Genomic DNA, 16,633 nt, shown 5'->3' with positions numbered 1-16,633 from the left:
ATCCTCAGTTGTGCACAAAACACATGGGTTGTGAAATTGAACCAAATGTTCTCAAGGGAGGACTGAAATTCTCAAACAGTTCAGAAGAAAGAAAGAAAGAAAGAAAGAAAGAAAGAAAGAAAGAAATTCAAAGATATATCAGAAAATTTATTCTGAGCAATTCAGCTCAGCTCTAATTTATTTAAGTTTATGCAGGTTGTGTGTAGGTTGAAGACAAACTTTGACATTCCAATAAGGGAGATATGCCAGCTACTCTGGGAGGCAGCACCCTGTGAAACCACCCTGGGGATAATTTTATTCTTAAAAGGCAGCTTAGAAATGTATTAAATACACAAGAATAAATAAATAAGATTCTCACAGAGACCAAACTCAGCTCTCTATGCCTTTCTCTTTCTCAGCCTTGTTCAAACTGCACTCTCTCTGTTTTGTCTCTTCCTATGCAGACACCTTGCTCACCCCACCCCAGCTAGAGGGAGAATCTGGCTGAATCATCTCTTCTGACCATCTAGCCTTCTTAGCTCCCACAGAGACACATCACTGGAACATCACAAGCTATCAACACTCTTTTATCAACTCTTAAGATGCTAGCCGGGTATTGCCTGGGGCAATCCACACCGATAGTCTTACTCACAGGAATCTGATAGCAAACCCAAGGTAGCAGTTGAAAGGATAATAGCACAGGTGAAAGTGGATTGATAGCATGCTAATAGAGACTTTAGGTCTGGCCTGAACTGTAGAGTTGCTCTGTTCAACAAATCCTCTGAATGCCTGGAACAGAGGCAGTACACATTTTCAGCATGAGATGGAGAAATCCTCACTTTGTGAATCATACTGACCCATTTGTCGGATACTGTCTTCAAATGAAAGTGACCAACATTACCTATGTTACATACTGAGCATTCAATGTTTTATGAAATGTTTTTATTTGAATGGTGTCTCTTTTATTGTAAGCTGCCATGAGAAATTTTAAAAATAAGATGGTGAGCAAATGAAACTATTATTATTACTACTACTACTACTTGCAAGATAAAAATAAACCCTTTGTATATTTAGTTAGAAGTTTCAGCTGTGCTTTAATGGGCTTACTCTTGAGTAAACTTACTTAAGACTGAAGTCTGAATCCTTCAGAACTATCTTATTTGATTGTTTGTATGTCAGTGTTTCTGAAAAATCCATTTACACAGGAAAATGGGTGATGAAGCTAAGGACTTCTGTCAGGCTCATCAACACCCATCAACTCTGCACAGAAAACACCTTACATGGGGTTTGGGGTAGGTATACATCTGATCTAGAACTTGGGTGAAATTAACACTGGACTCTTCCAGCTATATTATGATCCACACAAATCATTGAGGAGGGGGAATCACCCCCAGTCTAGCCTCTGTTGGCTTGAGATTTTTTTGTTTGTTTACTCAGTGGGACTAATTATGTATGTGTTGACAACTGTACTGCAATTCATGTGAACCACAGAAAATAAATAGCCAGTTTCTCTTGGCCCATAGAGGCCTAAGTCAACCTCAATCCCCACTTTTACTCCAACATGAATTTAGAAAACATGAAAGAAAGGTTAGTATAAAGTCAGAGGAAGTCAATTTAACTTTTAACATTCCTTAGATGCACCAAAGGTCACACTTGTGTAGTTCAATTCAATTTTCTATGGATTCTTTTTAAGATGTATATGGAAGAGGCTTCATTGAGTTCCCAGCGTGAGGCAAAGAAAATGCAGACAATATGAATTGGCGCCATAATCTTGTTTGTTCTTGGAAAACTATTTTCTAAATGTGTAAGTAAACAACAAAGACCCTTAGAGGACCACATGGAATACAATCTATGATCTAATATAAATGTTTTGCTGAGCCCTAGCATAAAAAGAAAATTGTGCCTTGGGATTTCTTTACATAGCTGTAACACTTTCTTTTTTCTCTCCACTGGTGGTACTGGCATTTTAATATCCACCAGGCAAGTCTATAGGCTTATTAGAACCAAAACACTAATGATAAAGTTTTACAATAAAGAGATAAAAAGGGAAAGGAGATTATAAAACAAAGGACAAAACGGAGGAGAAAGATTATAATGCATGTGGTATAATACTGGAGGTGGAGAAGCAGTACCACAGGCATGTTTTAATATAATAGGACAAAGCTTTTCCAATAGATGCAGAATGACTTCAGATTTACTTTCAAACAACATTCCTGCTAGTTAATCTTTCAACCCTGTTCAACTGCTAACAGGATTTTAAAGCTCCAAAACAATAATCTTGAATATACGCTTATCTTTTTCTCCCAGGAAAAGCAACCAAGAATTAACAATGCACTCTAAAGTGGATTCAATTGGGCATGTTAAAGGTGCATCTTTTAATTTTTGAGTGTATTTGCTATCAACAGGCGAGAGCGTGCTGCACGTGTACAAGGAAAGAACAATATTCAATTACGTCTTTGCCTTAAGCAGATCAGTAGGAATCTACTGACAATTTCAGCATATAAAACTAATTCCAAGTGGAAAGCAAAGTAGAGTCCTTTTATAAAATTGTGTTCTATAGATTCCAATAGATTCTGCCTTGAATGCACCAGGTTGCTAATTAAAAGATAAAAGATATCTTAAAAAGTCCCCCCAATATTTTGTAATAAAACGTATACCCTGACTCCGCAGAGGCGGCGTGATGCAGAATGGCTTTATACAGTGCTTCGGCTTTCTATGGCAGACAGTAATCACAATGACTTTGTTCCAGGTTAACACCAGAGCTTGAAATGAATGGAATGTAAATAACCTGAAATGAACATTTTCCATTGATTCAGTGTTACATAGCCATGACTAACTTCAGCTGAGTTGAGGCAATTAGCTTTTTTCCAGCATGGTGATCCAGTTTTCAGGGGAGACAGCAGTGGAAACTAGTCCAAACTAGTCTTTTCACAGTCCAAATTAGTACGGGTGTTTGTGATGGCATGGAGGAATTTGTGTGATGGCACGCAAACAGCTTGCAGCCACAACCAGCCATTCAAAGTACCTCATGTTTTGTGGCCCACAAACACCACTTGAATTTTATTCATCGTGATGGCCAGATGAAGAGCATACACAAAAAGGCCTCAACCATGAATAACATTAAACAGACAGATTTTTTTTCTTCGACATAAAGCATGATTAAAAAGCAGTATAATGGAATATTACCTGATGTGGCTGTGAACTTGACCATCTGCTATACGAGGGAGCACCTGAAGTCTTGTTGGCTGTGGACTTCTTGAAAAAAAAGGAAAAATGTAATTTTTATTACTACAACAACAATACTTTCTTATACCCTGCTCATCTGACTAGGTTGCCCCAGCAACTCTGGACGGCTTCCAACAGAATATAAAAAGACATAATGGAAAATCAGACATTAAAAACTTCCCAATACAGCATGTCTATGAAAAGTCATATAATTGTTTAACTCTTGGATATTTGATGGCAGGGCATTCCACAGGGTGGAAACCTCTCCTGAGAAGCCCCTCTGCCACTTCACTTCTCGCAGTGAGGGAACCACCAGAAGGCCCTCGGAGCTGGATCTCAGTGTCCGTGCTGATGCTTGATATAATTAAGCTTTCATAGATTTCCATAGATCTCTGTGCCCTTAGCACAGCAAAAAGACTGATACAGTGGTACCTCGGGTTACAAATGCTTCAGGTTACAGACGCTTCAGGTTATAGACTCTGCTAACCCAGAAATAGTACCTTGGGTTAAGAACTTTGCTTCAAGATGAGAACAGAAATCGTGCTCCGGCAGCGCAGCGGCATCGGGAGGCCCCATTAGCTAAAGTGGTGCTTCAGGTTAAGAACAGTTTCAGGTTAAGAACGGACCTCTGGAACGGATTAAGTACTTAACCCGAGGTACCACTGTATTCCCTTGCTTGAAGTGCATTCTGAAGATAGGTCTGTCGGTGTGGGGGGAAACTGATAGGACAGGAATAGACCACTTCACTGAATCTACATGCTCTGTACCTTTTTATAGATGATCAAAACACAAGTGACAGTTTTAATACACCAAGAGTAAAATTAAGCCATGGATATTTGGAAGATGACACTATGGCCTGCTTTCAATGTACACCGAGAGGTGCCTGGTATGCTGGAAGAGGGAACGAAAGACTCAATAAGTGGGAGCAATGTTACTAAAGGAATAGAAAATTCTACCAACATGAAATAGGGATGGCTGAATCGGTCAGTTTCAGTCCTCCGTTTCTGCTTTTCCCCAATCTTAAATTTGGTTCTCCACATTTTCACACGAGTTTGCAATTTTTTGATTAATTTAAAAACTCCTCATGAAAATTTACCAGTATTTATACAAATACCGTATAGACATTTCTGTAAAGTTATTCATCTAATTTAATGCCAATGTTTGCATGCACACTTTACCCTAATATGTGCATTTGTAGACACATCACTTAGCTAACGAACTGCACTGCAAAATCTGGAGAATTTCAAAGGACTGTGTGTTTTGGTTCACATACTGTTTTGGTTCACATACTGTTACGAAACATGTGAGTAAGGTAGGTTTGCCTTTAAATGTGAACTGAATTGAGTTTCTTCCCCATCCATAACCAGGAAGCAGGTATAGAACTTGTTTACAAGGTTACCTTATTTCCAGATGAACTGGCTACTCCACAGCCATTCAGGAATAAAACCAAAGTGTAGCCCAGATACAGAGATGCTTCTTAAATCTCATTACATATTGACTGAAGGAGTAGGGTGAGAAAAACCCTTGCTCTGAGGCCCCTTTTATTGGGGCCATATTTGCACCATCCATTTAAAGCACTATGATATGATACCACTTCAAACAGTCACGGCTTCCCGATGCTAAAAGTTGTTAGGGAACTCCTGTTCCCTCAACAGAGCTACAATTTCCAGAGTGGTTTAACAATCAATCCTTCTTCCCAGGGAACTCTGGGAATTGTCGTTCTGTGAGGGGAATAGAGCTCTCCAGTTGACACTGCAAAAAGCAGCAATGTAGTTCAGAAAGAAGACACATTAATCCACTTGTAATAACCTGTTTTCTTGTTGCTATTTTTCCTGAAATTTAAAAAGGCACTCATACGCTTCATTCCATTTTATACCAAGGCTCCATTATATACTGTCTTTTATAAGCACTAAAGGCCTTGAAGCCACTATTAGTGTAAAATACTGCTGTATTACGGAATTATTAATATGGCAACTGCCTCCCTTTAATCCAAATTACTTTAATTAAAAAGATAAAAATTTAAAAAGCTCCAGACAGCTCCTTACTAATGAAACCATCAGAATACAAAAGAATGTTTAAACAGTGAGCTGGATGGTTGGGAAAAAAGTAGATTCCTTCAGAGATTGTTTTAAGAAAATACTGCGGTGTGTAGAAAAAAATGTAACTTCCAGAATAGGAGGAACACAGGATAGAGAATTCAAGTAACCTACTCCCAACAGAACACATTTTGGAAAAAATCTTCTAGTAACACTTCATATTTTGATTTTTTCCACTATTTAGAGAACATTGGTAGCATCAAAGCACAATCTTGTTGAGTATTTTGAGAAAATGTAGATTCCAGGTAAATGCAATCAATAATAACTTCATATTTTTTTCTGACTATGATTTGGTTACCTAACTTATGGTGCGATCTGATACAAGGTCTACTGAGAAGTAAGTCCCATTGACTTCAGCGGGGCTCACTTCCTGGTAAAGAGATAACACCCAAAATTTCTCAACAGTTAGTGAATTTATTTTACTCTGTTCTATACTAAGAACTGTGATCAATGAGTTTCCTTTTCTCTTAATCTGTGGTTTTGTTTAAGGGCTGTGTGGCGTTCTTCCTTTTGGTTCCCAAATAATATTTGAAACAAACAAACAATCAAGAACAATATCATAATAGAATGGATTTAGTCCCAAGAGACTCCAGGGAAGGAGTAGAACACTGAAAAATTAAACCTCAAGAAACTCACGCTAACAAGCAAAATAGGATGTGGTTGAGTTGCTTCTCCTATGCATTGAAAGGCTATGCTGGTTAGCCGCACCCCTTGCCACCTGAAGGTGACTTGTGGAAGTCAGTTGGTGGTTCACCACACCTCAACCAGTGTGAAGTATCATCAGAGTATGCAGAACCCCAGCAGAGTCCTCAGAGAATTCCTGCTCCCAGCAAACGGCTTCTTCCAGAGTCCCTGGTTAACGGAAAAACTTCCCTCCCGCACAGTTAAACATAAAAAGGTGTTTATTGCCTCCAGACTCAAGACAAAGCTAATCGCTGCTATATATTATAGACCAAGGGAACATGGGTGGCGCTGTGGTCTAAACCACAGAGCCTCTTGGCTTTGCTGATTGGAAGGTCGATGGTTCAAATCCACATGACAAGGTGAACTCCTATTGCTCTGTCCCAGCTTCTGCCAACCTAGCAGTTCAAAGCACACCAGTGCAAGTAGATAACTACTGCTGTGGTGGGAAGGTAAACGGCATTTCCGTGCGCTCTGGTTTCCCTCACAGTATCCTATTGCACCAGAAGTGGTTTAGTCCTGCTGGCCACATGACCTGGAAAGCTGTCTGTGGACAAACGCTGGCTCCCTTGCCCTGAAAGCGGAGATGAGCGCCTTAACCCCATAGTTGCCTTTGACTGGACATAACCGTGCAGGGGTCCATTACCATTACCTTTTACTATAGACCTTTATTCCGGTCTTCAAAGTACAGATACATATGTACAGAGAGAACTACTAACACTATCAGGGCTTTAGCTAACTCTGCTGTGTAAACAACAACTCACAGTCTCTTCCCCTAACTCTCACAGATTCAGAGTCAGATCCTGACAACAAACAGGACTGCATCAGGACATGCAACAAGACCTAATGAAAGCAATGCCCTAGAGACTATTATACCCATCTCTACATTCCTGAACCAATGGGAGAGTGGATGACTCAACAAGTCATACACTCAACCTCTCTGGGGTTGCTATGGTAACCCAGTGTACCCAGCCCCCTTATTTCAGAACATGGTGGATGTGCTCCTCAAGACATGAGGCCAAACACTGTGTAATTTAAACCACTGTTCACATTGCACCATCATGGCATGTTCAGCAGTTGCAGGTGCCAAAACTACTACTGTGCATTTGACCGATGTATGAAGATGCTTAGCATGCATACATTGGTATACATCTATTTCAGACTTATCTGTTGTATATAAAGTACTGAGCAGGGGTTAAAAGGAAAAGGTACAATTGTGGGCAGCAATATCAAAGATAACTTTCGTTTTACAGGAATCAGTGCAACAAGAAAAGGCCGGAACAGATACGGATATGCCAGTCATTTTTTAAAATATCCATTCATTATACTTATTCCATCAAAATTCATCAGTTCAGAGTCTCTATGGAACTGCGGGGATGAGCTTTGATGGTCTGAGTATAATGAATGGATTTATGGGAGTATAGCATCTCATTGGCAATGAATATCTACAGATATGTTATATATCTGTTGAATTTTTTTACCAGCAAATAACCATTGAGATGTTCAAATCATTTATTACTGATGGGATAAAGGGGGGGGGGGAGAGAGGAAAAAGGAAAAAAAAAATCCTTAGACAGGTTGAATTCCTGTCAAGATTTATTGATTAGCATTTTCAGACTTCTGTTCTTTCCTTTCCTTTTTAAGGTATTACATTTTATTTGAAAGCAAGATTATTTAGTACAACATTTTTATTCAAAGCAAAATAGAAAATGAGACAGGAGGTTATAGTGGATGGTCATATTTGTGGGTCTTTCATTTCATAAAATAAAACAAAGCTATTGCTATCAGTGGGGAAAGCCCAGGTGGTAGAGCATCTGTTTATCCGATTACAATGCCTCAGGTTCAGTCCCTGGCTAGAAGTCTGGAGAGTCCCTCTCAGTCAACAAAGACGATACTGAACTAGACATTTAAGATGGAGGAGATATTAGTCCTATCTCATTTGCACTTCCCAAACCAATAAGCAAACTGAAACTGAAGTATCCTTTGACATTCATGCTTCTTCAAATTTTCTGATGCAATTTTCCTACCCAAAAATGTTCACAAAAACACATATATTAGTGAATATAAAGTCCCAAAACGACATTATACTAGGGGTAGTTAACAGTACTTCCAAAACCTAGGTAAAATTGTGTGAAAGAATTGGTGGAAATGTGCTTTAAAATGCATACACGTTTCCATGAAGATTTTTTTTTGGGGGGTGTATATGCGGTGTGGATATGGGGTGAACTGCACATTAGGTTGGGGGCGGGAATTGACGAATTCATCCATTTCTACTAGATTGGCAAATGATTTGATATGAGGGCTGATTTGGTATAAGGCAACTTCCTGTATTTCAATGAAATTAATTCTAGATCACGTCTGAGTGGCTAAAGGTCAATGATGAAATGTATTTTAGGCTTGAGAAGACAATCTTCTACACTGCCACACTGTCACAACTGGCTACATGAGCCTCCGCAATGATCACATTACAACAATTCTAATGGGTTCTCGTTAAACAGGTAAACGAAGAAGCATCCATGGGGTAAGTTCACAGTTAAGAAATAATATGCATGTTTCCTCAGAAGTAATTCAGCAGGACTTACTTCAGAGTAGACATGGATAGGATTGCCAGTGACTAACTCCCATCAATTTCAACGCCACCTATTTTTGCTGATTGTTCCTCAGAGCCACATGGCCAGTACACTTGCTAATATGGCCACTACTTTTCCCACCTGCCTTACAAGCTACAAAAATAAATAGAATCTCATATAAAATAAGATGGCAAAACAGTGATAGTCCTACTCTGGAGCGTAAGACCAGAACCAACAGATTCAAGTTACAGGAAAGGAGATTCCAACTAAACATCAAGAAGAACTTTCTGACAGTATGAGCTGTTCCACAGTGGAGTGGACTCCCTCAGGAGGTTGTGGACTCTCCTTCAGTACTGATTTTTAATCAGAGGTTGGATGGCCATTTGACATGGATGCTTTAGTTGAGATTTCTGCATTGCGGGGGTAGATGACCCTCCAAATCTACAATTTTATGATTCTAGGATTCCAAATCTACAATTTTACGATTCTAGGATTCCAAATCTACAATTTTACGATTCTAGGATTCCAACTGATATTTTTTCAAGACAGCTACACTATCCAGTTTCATTGGGCAGCCTAAAAATTATACATAATACAATTCACTCTGTTTCATGGCATTCAATTAATCTGAACAACAACCTGCAAAATAATTTTAACATCAGGTCAATGGCCCATCTAGTCCAACATCATGTTCTCAGAGTTGCTGACCAGATGCCCATGAGAAGCCTGCAAGGAGGATTTGAACACAACAGCACCCTTGTCCCTGTGGTTTCCAGCAACTGGTAATTTTCTAATTTACAGACCAGACCACCCACCTCCACCCCTACCCTAATGCAAAAAGGCAAGGTGCACTTAGTAGCTGCAACTTAATATTCAACAGACTTCTCACATTCTGTTCTTTTCTTGCAATTTTAACGCTATATAAACAACCCAAGGAACCTGTGGAATAGCAAGGTATAAACTGAGACATTAAATACATTGGAAATGGAAGCTTTGTTTCACTGCCAAATATTTTTTGGGCACAATCTGCTGACCCTTTCCTCACATTCAGAAGTCATTCAAAGGAATGGAAGCTCCTTGGTGGACTAAGTCCTGGATTCCTTTGCTGAAACGTTCACTCCTTCTATAGCTCATTCTTATTCTCTCCAAAGCCCGTCAAAGAATCTAAATCATGACATGGGGAAAGGTTAGACAGGCATTCAAATTTGTCTGTCACTGCAGGAGAAGTGATGCAATGTAGGGACTGCAGCAGCAATAACAGCGAAAATCTATCATTCTTACTTCTTCAAGCACCCCTCCCTGCAATACGACAGAAATGCATCTCAGCAGTAAATTCTTCTAAGAGCCCCTTAAATCTATCATGCTAATTGCAAATGTGGAGTAGCCATTTGTCTTGTCCTAGAAGTATCGTAAGACGCAGATTTGTGCTTTTAAAAGTTTCAAGGAAGAATCCCTAGGTGGCTCATAGCATAAAACTCTATAGACAGTAGCGACACTGCACTGGACTAATCTTTCCGAAAGGACACTGCAGAGCAGTTTAGGGTTTAAAAAAAGAATTAAAGTGAGGAAGATCGGTAGCAATCGAGAGCATGTTCCTGCCCTGTGTATATGCAGACAAAAATGTGTTTATTTCATATGACCACTGCGTTTTAGATTCAGGGATAAAATTCCTATCAAACAGTATTTTTGTAACGAGTAATCTGTTGCTGTTTTTCCAACAATAACAGCAAAACGCACCAGTCTGCACAAAGTGTGAAGTGCAAAAAATATTCACAATGCACAGTAACCATTTCAGATTATGGTAGTTCCAAAAATATGATGAAAGGCTGCCCTCTTCAGCCAAAAGTTGGGAAAAAAGGTGCTAAGAGGGTCTAAATGTCCTTTAGAGCAATTATTTGGGGAAAACTTTACTAAATAGTCTATATTCCACTGTACTGTACAACAGTTAATTCCGCTGAAGTGGGAAATACATGCATTCAGTAATGTGTGTGTAGTAATCTATATTTATACACAAGAAGTAGGGAAGCTGGTATACAGCAGAAATGGCTTAGGATGCTGGTTAATAAGGATGTAAGACAGCATCAATTTCCATTCTGTCCTGTATTTTATTTTGCATGTGGTTTTTCTGCATATCCTCTTTAATAACCACCATGGATTACCTTTTGGCTTTTGTGTGAGGGTAAATTTAGATACTTGGGAGACTCGGGTAGAATTTGAACAAATAAGAAAGGTTTGTTTTACAGCACAAAGTTGATAAAACAAAGGCTGTGTCAGGAGAAAAAAAAATTCTTTCAGGAAACAGTTATTTATAATTATACTGAATATTGTAGATGTTACAGGCTTCTAAACAAGCTTCAGTTGCTTACATTTCAGTTAGATGTTACAGGTTTCTAGACTAGATGGTAAACGCTTAGCTCATCTGGACTTTTTGCTTCAGTTCCTTAGCTTAGTTGTTGTATAGGTTTTATACAGCTTGATGCTTTTGTTCTTAAACAAGCTCAATGCACAGCTTAATACTTTGGTTCCTAACCAAGGTGGTTACTTTCCATCAGTTACCCAACCTTTCAATAATCACACTCCTGAGGTACTTCTAGCAGTATAACAGACCAGGGGGTCCCCACACCCCTCTTAACTAGTTTGAAAGCCTTCTTTTTCTGAAATATCTCTCCGCTCCTGACTGAAATGAGACCTAAGTAGACTGTAACCTCACAACTTCTACTTCTCCCGCTCAAACTCAGCCTCCCAGTTAATACTCTCCCATGACACTGAACACTGTCTTCCAGTCTAAGCTCAGAGACTCCTTTCTCTAGCTGCAGGTATTTTCCTCAGAGTGGATGTTGCGCACAGACCAGAACCAACTCACTCCCTTCAACTATCTGAACTCTCTCTCAGAAACTGCTCCTTTTATTTTCCCTCCCAAAGTTCAGGCTCCACCCCGCCTCCAGCTAAAAGTCTTGATAGCCAATCAGAGAGCAGCTCCAGCACTCTGGCAGAATAGTAGCCAATCATAGAGGGGCTCCAGCATTCTGAGACGCTGCATCACCCGACTCTGCTCTAGCTCAGGTGTCCATCACACCTACATTTGTACTCAATCGTTCAATGGGGACTGGATTCCCTGTCACGAAAAAAAAATATTTGAGCCCACAAGTAACCCCTCTCAGCCCACTGAGCTATCAAGAGATTTCAGAGCCATGGCAGTCATGGGGTATGCTTGTAAGGGAATTAGTAGTGAAGACATTGGGGAAAGCCTAGATTGCCCTTCTTTTCCATACCATTAGAGTGGCCCAGGCATAGTGATTTTGTATGTTCATTATTAATATTCTGTGTTTTTAATGATTGAAAGGGCAGTCTGAAAGAGGGCCTTGATTCAACATTTTTTTTTCTTCCACAGTTATCCAATTCTTTTTCGCTCAATCTAATGGCAAAATGTAGTTAAACACATCATTACATAATTGTTATGTCATTGCACACCATTCATTTCAATGCAAAGGAAACCCATGCAAATTGGGAAATAAGGCATTTATTGATTTCTGTTCTAGACATGGACAAATAAGCAAACAACAACAATTTCTGCTCCCCTTTCTGTGTTTTTTTTTGGGGGGGGTGGAATTCTCTGACATCTCTACTGGCTAAGAAGCACAAATTTCTTCGTTCAAATCTTGTCCCTGCCATTAGCTCCCTAGGTGGTCTTAGACAAGCCACTGTCTCTGAACCTCAGGCCTCATCTGCAATAAGGCTTTTATTGTGGGATTGTTGTAAGAATGGCAGGACAATAATGAATGTGAAGTGCTTTGAACACCATTTTGTTTGCTTGCTTGCTTGCTTGCTTGCTTGTTATCCAAACTGTCCTCCCAAAGGGGTCCAGGGTGTAAACAAGAAGCCAAAAAAATAAAATGAAAACATACTGAAAACAATTAGAATACAAACCTCAACTTTAAAAGGCTTGTTGAAAGAGTAGCTGCCAAAAAGACAACAGAGAAAGTGACTGATTCATTGCTGCTTATTTAGTATGATGACTTATTTAATTGCTTTTTAAAAATGTTTATTAAAAAGCAATCAGTGTTGTTGTTTTTTAAACTGTATCTCTTTTTAATTTATGTGGTGAGCTGCCATGGGTCCTGAACTGTGAGAAAGCAGGATATAGCTATGTGTGTGTTTAGAAATTGTGTTTGTGTGTGTGTAGAAATCAAACGTTAAGCATTATTAAGCATAAGTGATGCATTAAAGTCAGGAGTAGGAACTGTGTTGACCCCCAGTTGTTCTTTGATTACAATTCCCATAATTCCATGCTGGCTGGGGTCAATGAGAGTTGTAGTCCCCATAGCTGAAGTGACACAGATTCCTCATACCTGTATTAAAGGATGCCTGGTTAAGTTCCTTCCCTTCTAAATACTCTACGTGAATATTAGTGGGACAGCTAACCATGTGCTGAAATGCAGAGTTGCAATTAATGGAGTTGTTTCAGTCTCTAGTGTTTACTTAAACTGTCATATATCTAAGTGCTCTGAACAATCACGTGAATTTTCAGTAATTGGCTCTTATCACATTTGAATTTGTAACAACTATGATCAGCCTCATTTATTTGAAGCAAAATTGTCATTCTGGGATTTTACAGCTGTTTCTAAAAAAAAACCCTAAAATGACAATTAAATTATTATTCACTTTACATCTATCATGCATTGCCAACATCTATTTATCGCAACAGAACCAGGGGTAGAAGTCAATCTAAATACAGGCTTCTCTATGAAGTAAATCTGATGCTGCAACGTCTAGTATATAATTCACATATTTCAATGACAAAAATATCTTAACAAGCTGACTATAACTTCTCATTTCAACTTCAGATGATAGAAAAGAAATTTTAATTAAAACAGAATAGATTGGACAGTAGGGACATGTTTGAATGGTCTGGACCTTTTTTTAGTGATCAGGGTGGAATAAGCACTGCAATTTTCTTTTGTGAATACACACCATGTCTTCATCTGAAAAAGAAAACTAAAGGAATTTTTAGTCAATTGTGGGTTGTTGTTTTCTGTAAGTGCATAGCCCTCCAGATTTTGATGGACTCCATCTCTCATCCGTCCCAGCCAGTATAGCCAATGGTCAGAGAGGAAGGGAGTTGCAGTCCAGCAATGCTGGGGGCGGGGGCAGGGAAACACAGGTCCCCCAACCCCTGCTATACTCAGGTCTACAGTCTACACTGGCTCCCAGTACGTTTCTGAGCACAATTCAAAGTGTTGGTGCTGACCTTTAAAGCCCTCGGTCCAGTATAGTCCAGTGAGGCTGAGAGACTTCAGAGAAGTGTGACTAGCCCAAGGTCACCCAGCAGCTGCATGTGGAGGAGCGGAGACGAGAACTCGGTTCACCAGATTAGGAGAATACCGCTCTTAACCACTATACCACACTGGAAGTGGTATAGTCCATTGCCTATTGTTCCAAATGGGAAGGAAATGTTTTTTTTTCAAAAAAAGAAAAAGAAAAAACAGAAAATAATAGACGTATTCAAAATTGTTTTCCCCCTGCTGGCGAGTGTCCAGACTGCAGGGGTCAGCAAACTTTTTCAGCAGGGGGCCGGTCCACTGTCCCTCAGACCTTGTGTGGGACCGGACTATATTTTGAAGGGGGGGAAATGAACGAATTCCTATGCCCCACAAAAAAAAACCAGAGATGCATTTTAAATAAAAGGACACATTCTACTCATGTAAAAACACCAGGCAGGCCCCACAAATAACCTAGAGATGCATTTTAAATAAAAGGACACATTCTACTCATGTAAAAACATGCTGATTCCCAGACCGTCCGCGGGCTGGATTTAGAAGGCAATTGGGCCGGATCCAGCCCCTGGGTCTTAGTTTGCCTACCCATGGTCCAGAAGATTCTGGGCAAGACAGGTATTTACCTTCTGCAGCCCCCTATCAGCACCCTTGCAGTTAGCGAGCATGTTTTACATGGGAGGAAGAAGGAGGCCCAGTCTTTTCATACAAGTTGTATAAAAATATAGCATTCTTACATGAACCAAACCTATCCCCAGTCTCGAATTTCCTAATGTCAGTTACTGGCACATTATATTTTAGTGATGTTTAGTGATGTCTTTCCCCCATGATTTTCCACATGTTGTTATATGAGTCTGATATGTTAGAAGCTGTAAAACGAGTGAGAAGCCTCCAGCCATTTTGGACATGCCATATTGCGTTTCTCCTTCCTTCCATATTTTGCCCACAGCATTTCAGTGTCCTTTGTTTTGGTCACTCTTTCCTATTTCCTGCTATTCCCTGGCACCAGGTATGAGACAAAACTACTACAAAGTAAAGTTTATCCTACATAGAAAAAGACAAACAAAGCTCTGAGAAGCTAATCCAAGATTAAATAGCCAAACACAATACTGGGATTTCCCCGCACTTATCAAAATTGTGATGTTTAGGAATAGTGGGGTGGAAATAGATCAAAGATAAATTTACTTTGAAGGAAAGCATATATCTGTTAAATTGAGACTTCCATTAAAAAAAAAAAGTTCAAATGAGAAATAAACATATTTTAAATGTTTTATTTTCTGCCTTAATCGGTTCTGTGGTCCAAAATTAACTACAGTGACTTCTCTGTGATAAGGCACAAGTTTTTGCAGACACTGCTTAGAAATTATTGTTTTTTTGGAGTGGGAGTCTCAGCTGATAAGTACAAATCTCTTTCAGCTCTGTCACTTTTGTCAATTCCCTACCGATTAAGATTCACAATAGTGAGCATCCCAGGGCTATCTCCCTATCTAGGCTGCCTCAAACGGTACAAAAAATAATAATATATGAATGAAACAATTAATCAAAAGGAAGGCATGTCATTCGCAACCATGCTTTTAGATTATCTCTGATAAAATGCCACTCAAATGGAAATAGACTAGGGACACCGAGTATGAAAGAAAACCAGTGACAGGAAGATAGAAAATGTTGGTTTTTTGGCTCAGTTGAGCCATTTACCTCTGTGTAGCACATACACACACCATCTGGTTTGCCTTTTGAGCTCAAGTGCACAGGCCAGCTTATATACATTGTTTTACTTGAAATATTTCTAAACCACCCTCCCATGTTCCTTGAGGCAGCTTGCAAAAACTCTTACAACCAAACCCCATGAGGTAGGTTAATCTCAGATATAGGGACTGGCTCAATATCAAATCTGGTGTAGCAGTGGTTAGAGGGCTGGATGGTCCAGGATAAAATCCTCGTTCAGCCATGGAACTAACAGGATGAACTTGGGCAAGCCCCTCTCTCTCAGCCTAACATACCTCTAGAGAAGATTTAGGAAATCAGTTTCTATTAGTTCTAATACAGAATCACAGGCAACGACGTATTTAGGCGTGTCCGAATGACATGCAATTGCACACACGTGCATGGCGTCGAACCCGGAAGTTGCCCCCAAACGTCTTAAAAACACCACAAAAAGGGGCAGGGCAGAACGGGCTCACATGCTCTCCACCAATGTGTGCAGGGGTCTGGAACATAACTGTCAGGGAACTGCCATCAGCTCAGAGGCGAGAGGTGGAAGGGCAGTTGTGTTACAGGGAGCCTCCGAAGATCTTGCAAAGCAGTTCTTCCTCTGGCGAGGAGGGAAGCCCCGCCTCCAGTGGGGAAGGGGCGCAGGGATCAGAAGATGCTAGGGAGAGCCTCAACACCGAGCCTGAGCAAAGGGGAGGGGAGGCAAGTCCCCCTTTGCCAGCGGCCAAGTGCAGTAGGTTTGCGCGCAGAAAGAGGAGAAGGATGGGGGTCACACAACTGTTGTGCTGGGGAAGGTATAAGGACCGCCCACTCCCAGATTCTGCTAGCGACTGAGCAGACATGGACTTGTGACGCTCTGCACTGTAAGATAGTTTGTACAGATAATAAAGCCTGGAAAGGACAAGTTGGAGTCTTGCCTGTTTGCTCTTGAGCAACCACACCATCACCTGACAATAACCCTCAAGGATTGCTTGTACCTCATCTATGCCCATCCCCAACCACTGTGCAGATTGGAATGTTAACTATCCTTTGGTTTTTTTACTTCTCCAAATTTTGTAATAAAATGTGCAGCTCAAAAAAAGAGAAAAGAGTACAAAAT

General features: G+C 40.0%; 1 protein-coding gene across 6 annotated transcripts in view; it reads right to left on the bottom strand.

Annotated features, from left to right (window-relative positions):
• RBMS3 (RNA binding motif single stranded interacting protein 3) overlaps nt 1-16,633 on the bottom strand; it is a 752,431-nt gene that overhangs the window by 640,044 nt on the left and 95,754 nt on the right. For 4 of the 6 annotated variants that reach the window (XM_053409861.1, XM_053409864.1, XM_053409865.1 and 1 more), the window contains one exon: nt 3,166-3,234. The exons of 1 other annotated variant lie outside the window; for it this stretch is intronic. In XM_053409861.1, the coding sequence (XP_053265836.1) occupies nt 3,166-3,234 (69 nt within the window). The remainder of the gene's footprint in view (nt 1-3,165; nt 3,235-16,633) is intronic. One more of the 6 variants, XM_053409862.1, reaches the window with a different exon arrangement.

Source organism: Podarcis raffonei, chromosome 12 (assembly GCF_027172205.1).
Source record: "Podarcis raffonei isolate rPodRaf1 chromosome 12, rPodRaf1.pri, whole genome shotgun sequence".
Taxonomy (NCBI): Eukaryota; Metazoa; Chordata; class Lepidosauria; order Squamata; family Lacertidae; genus Podarcis; species Podarcis raffonei.
The sequence above is the reverse complement of the archived record's forward strand: the minus strand, read 5'-3'. Positions and strand labels throughout refer to the sequence as shown.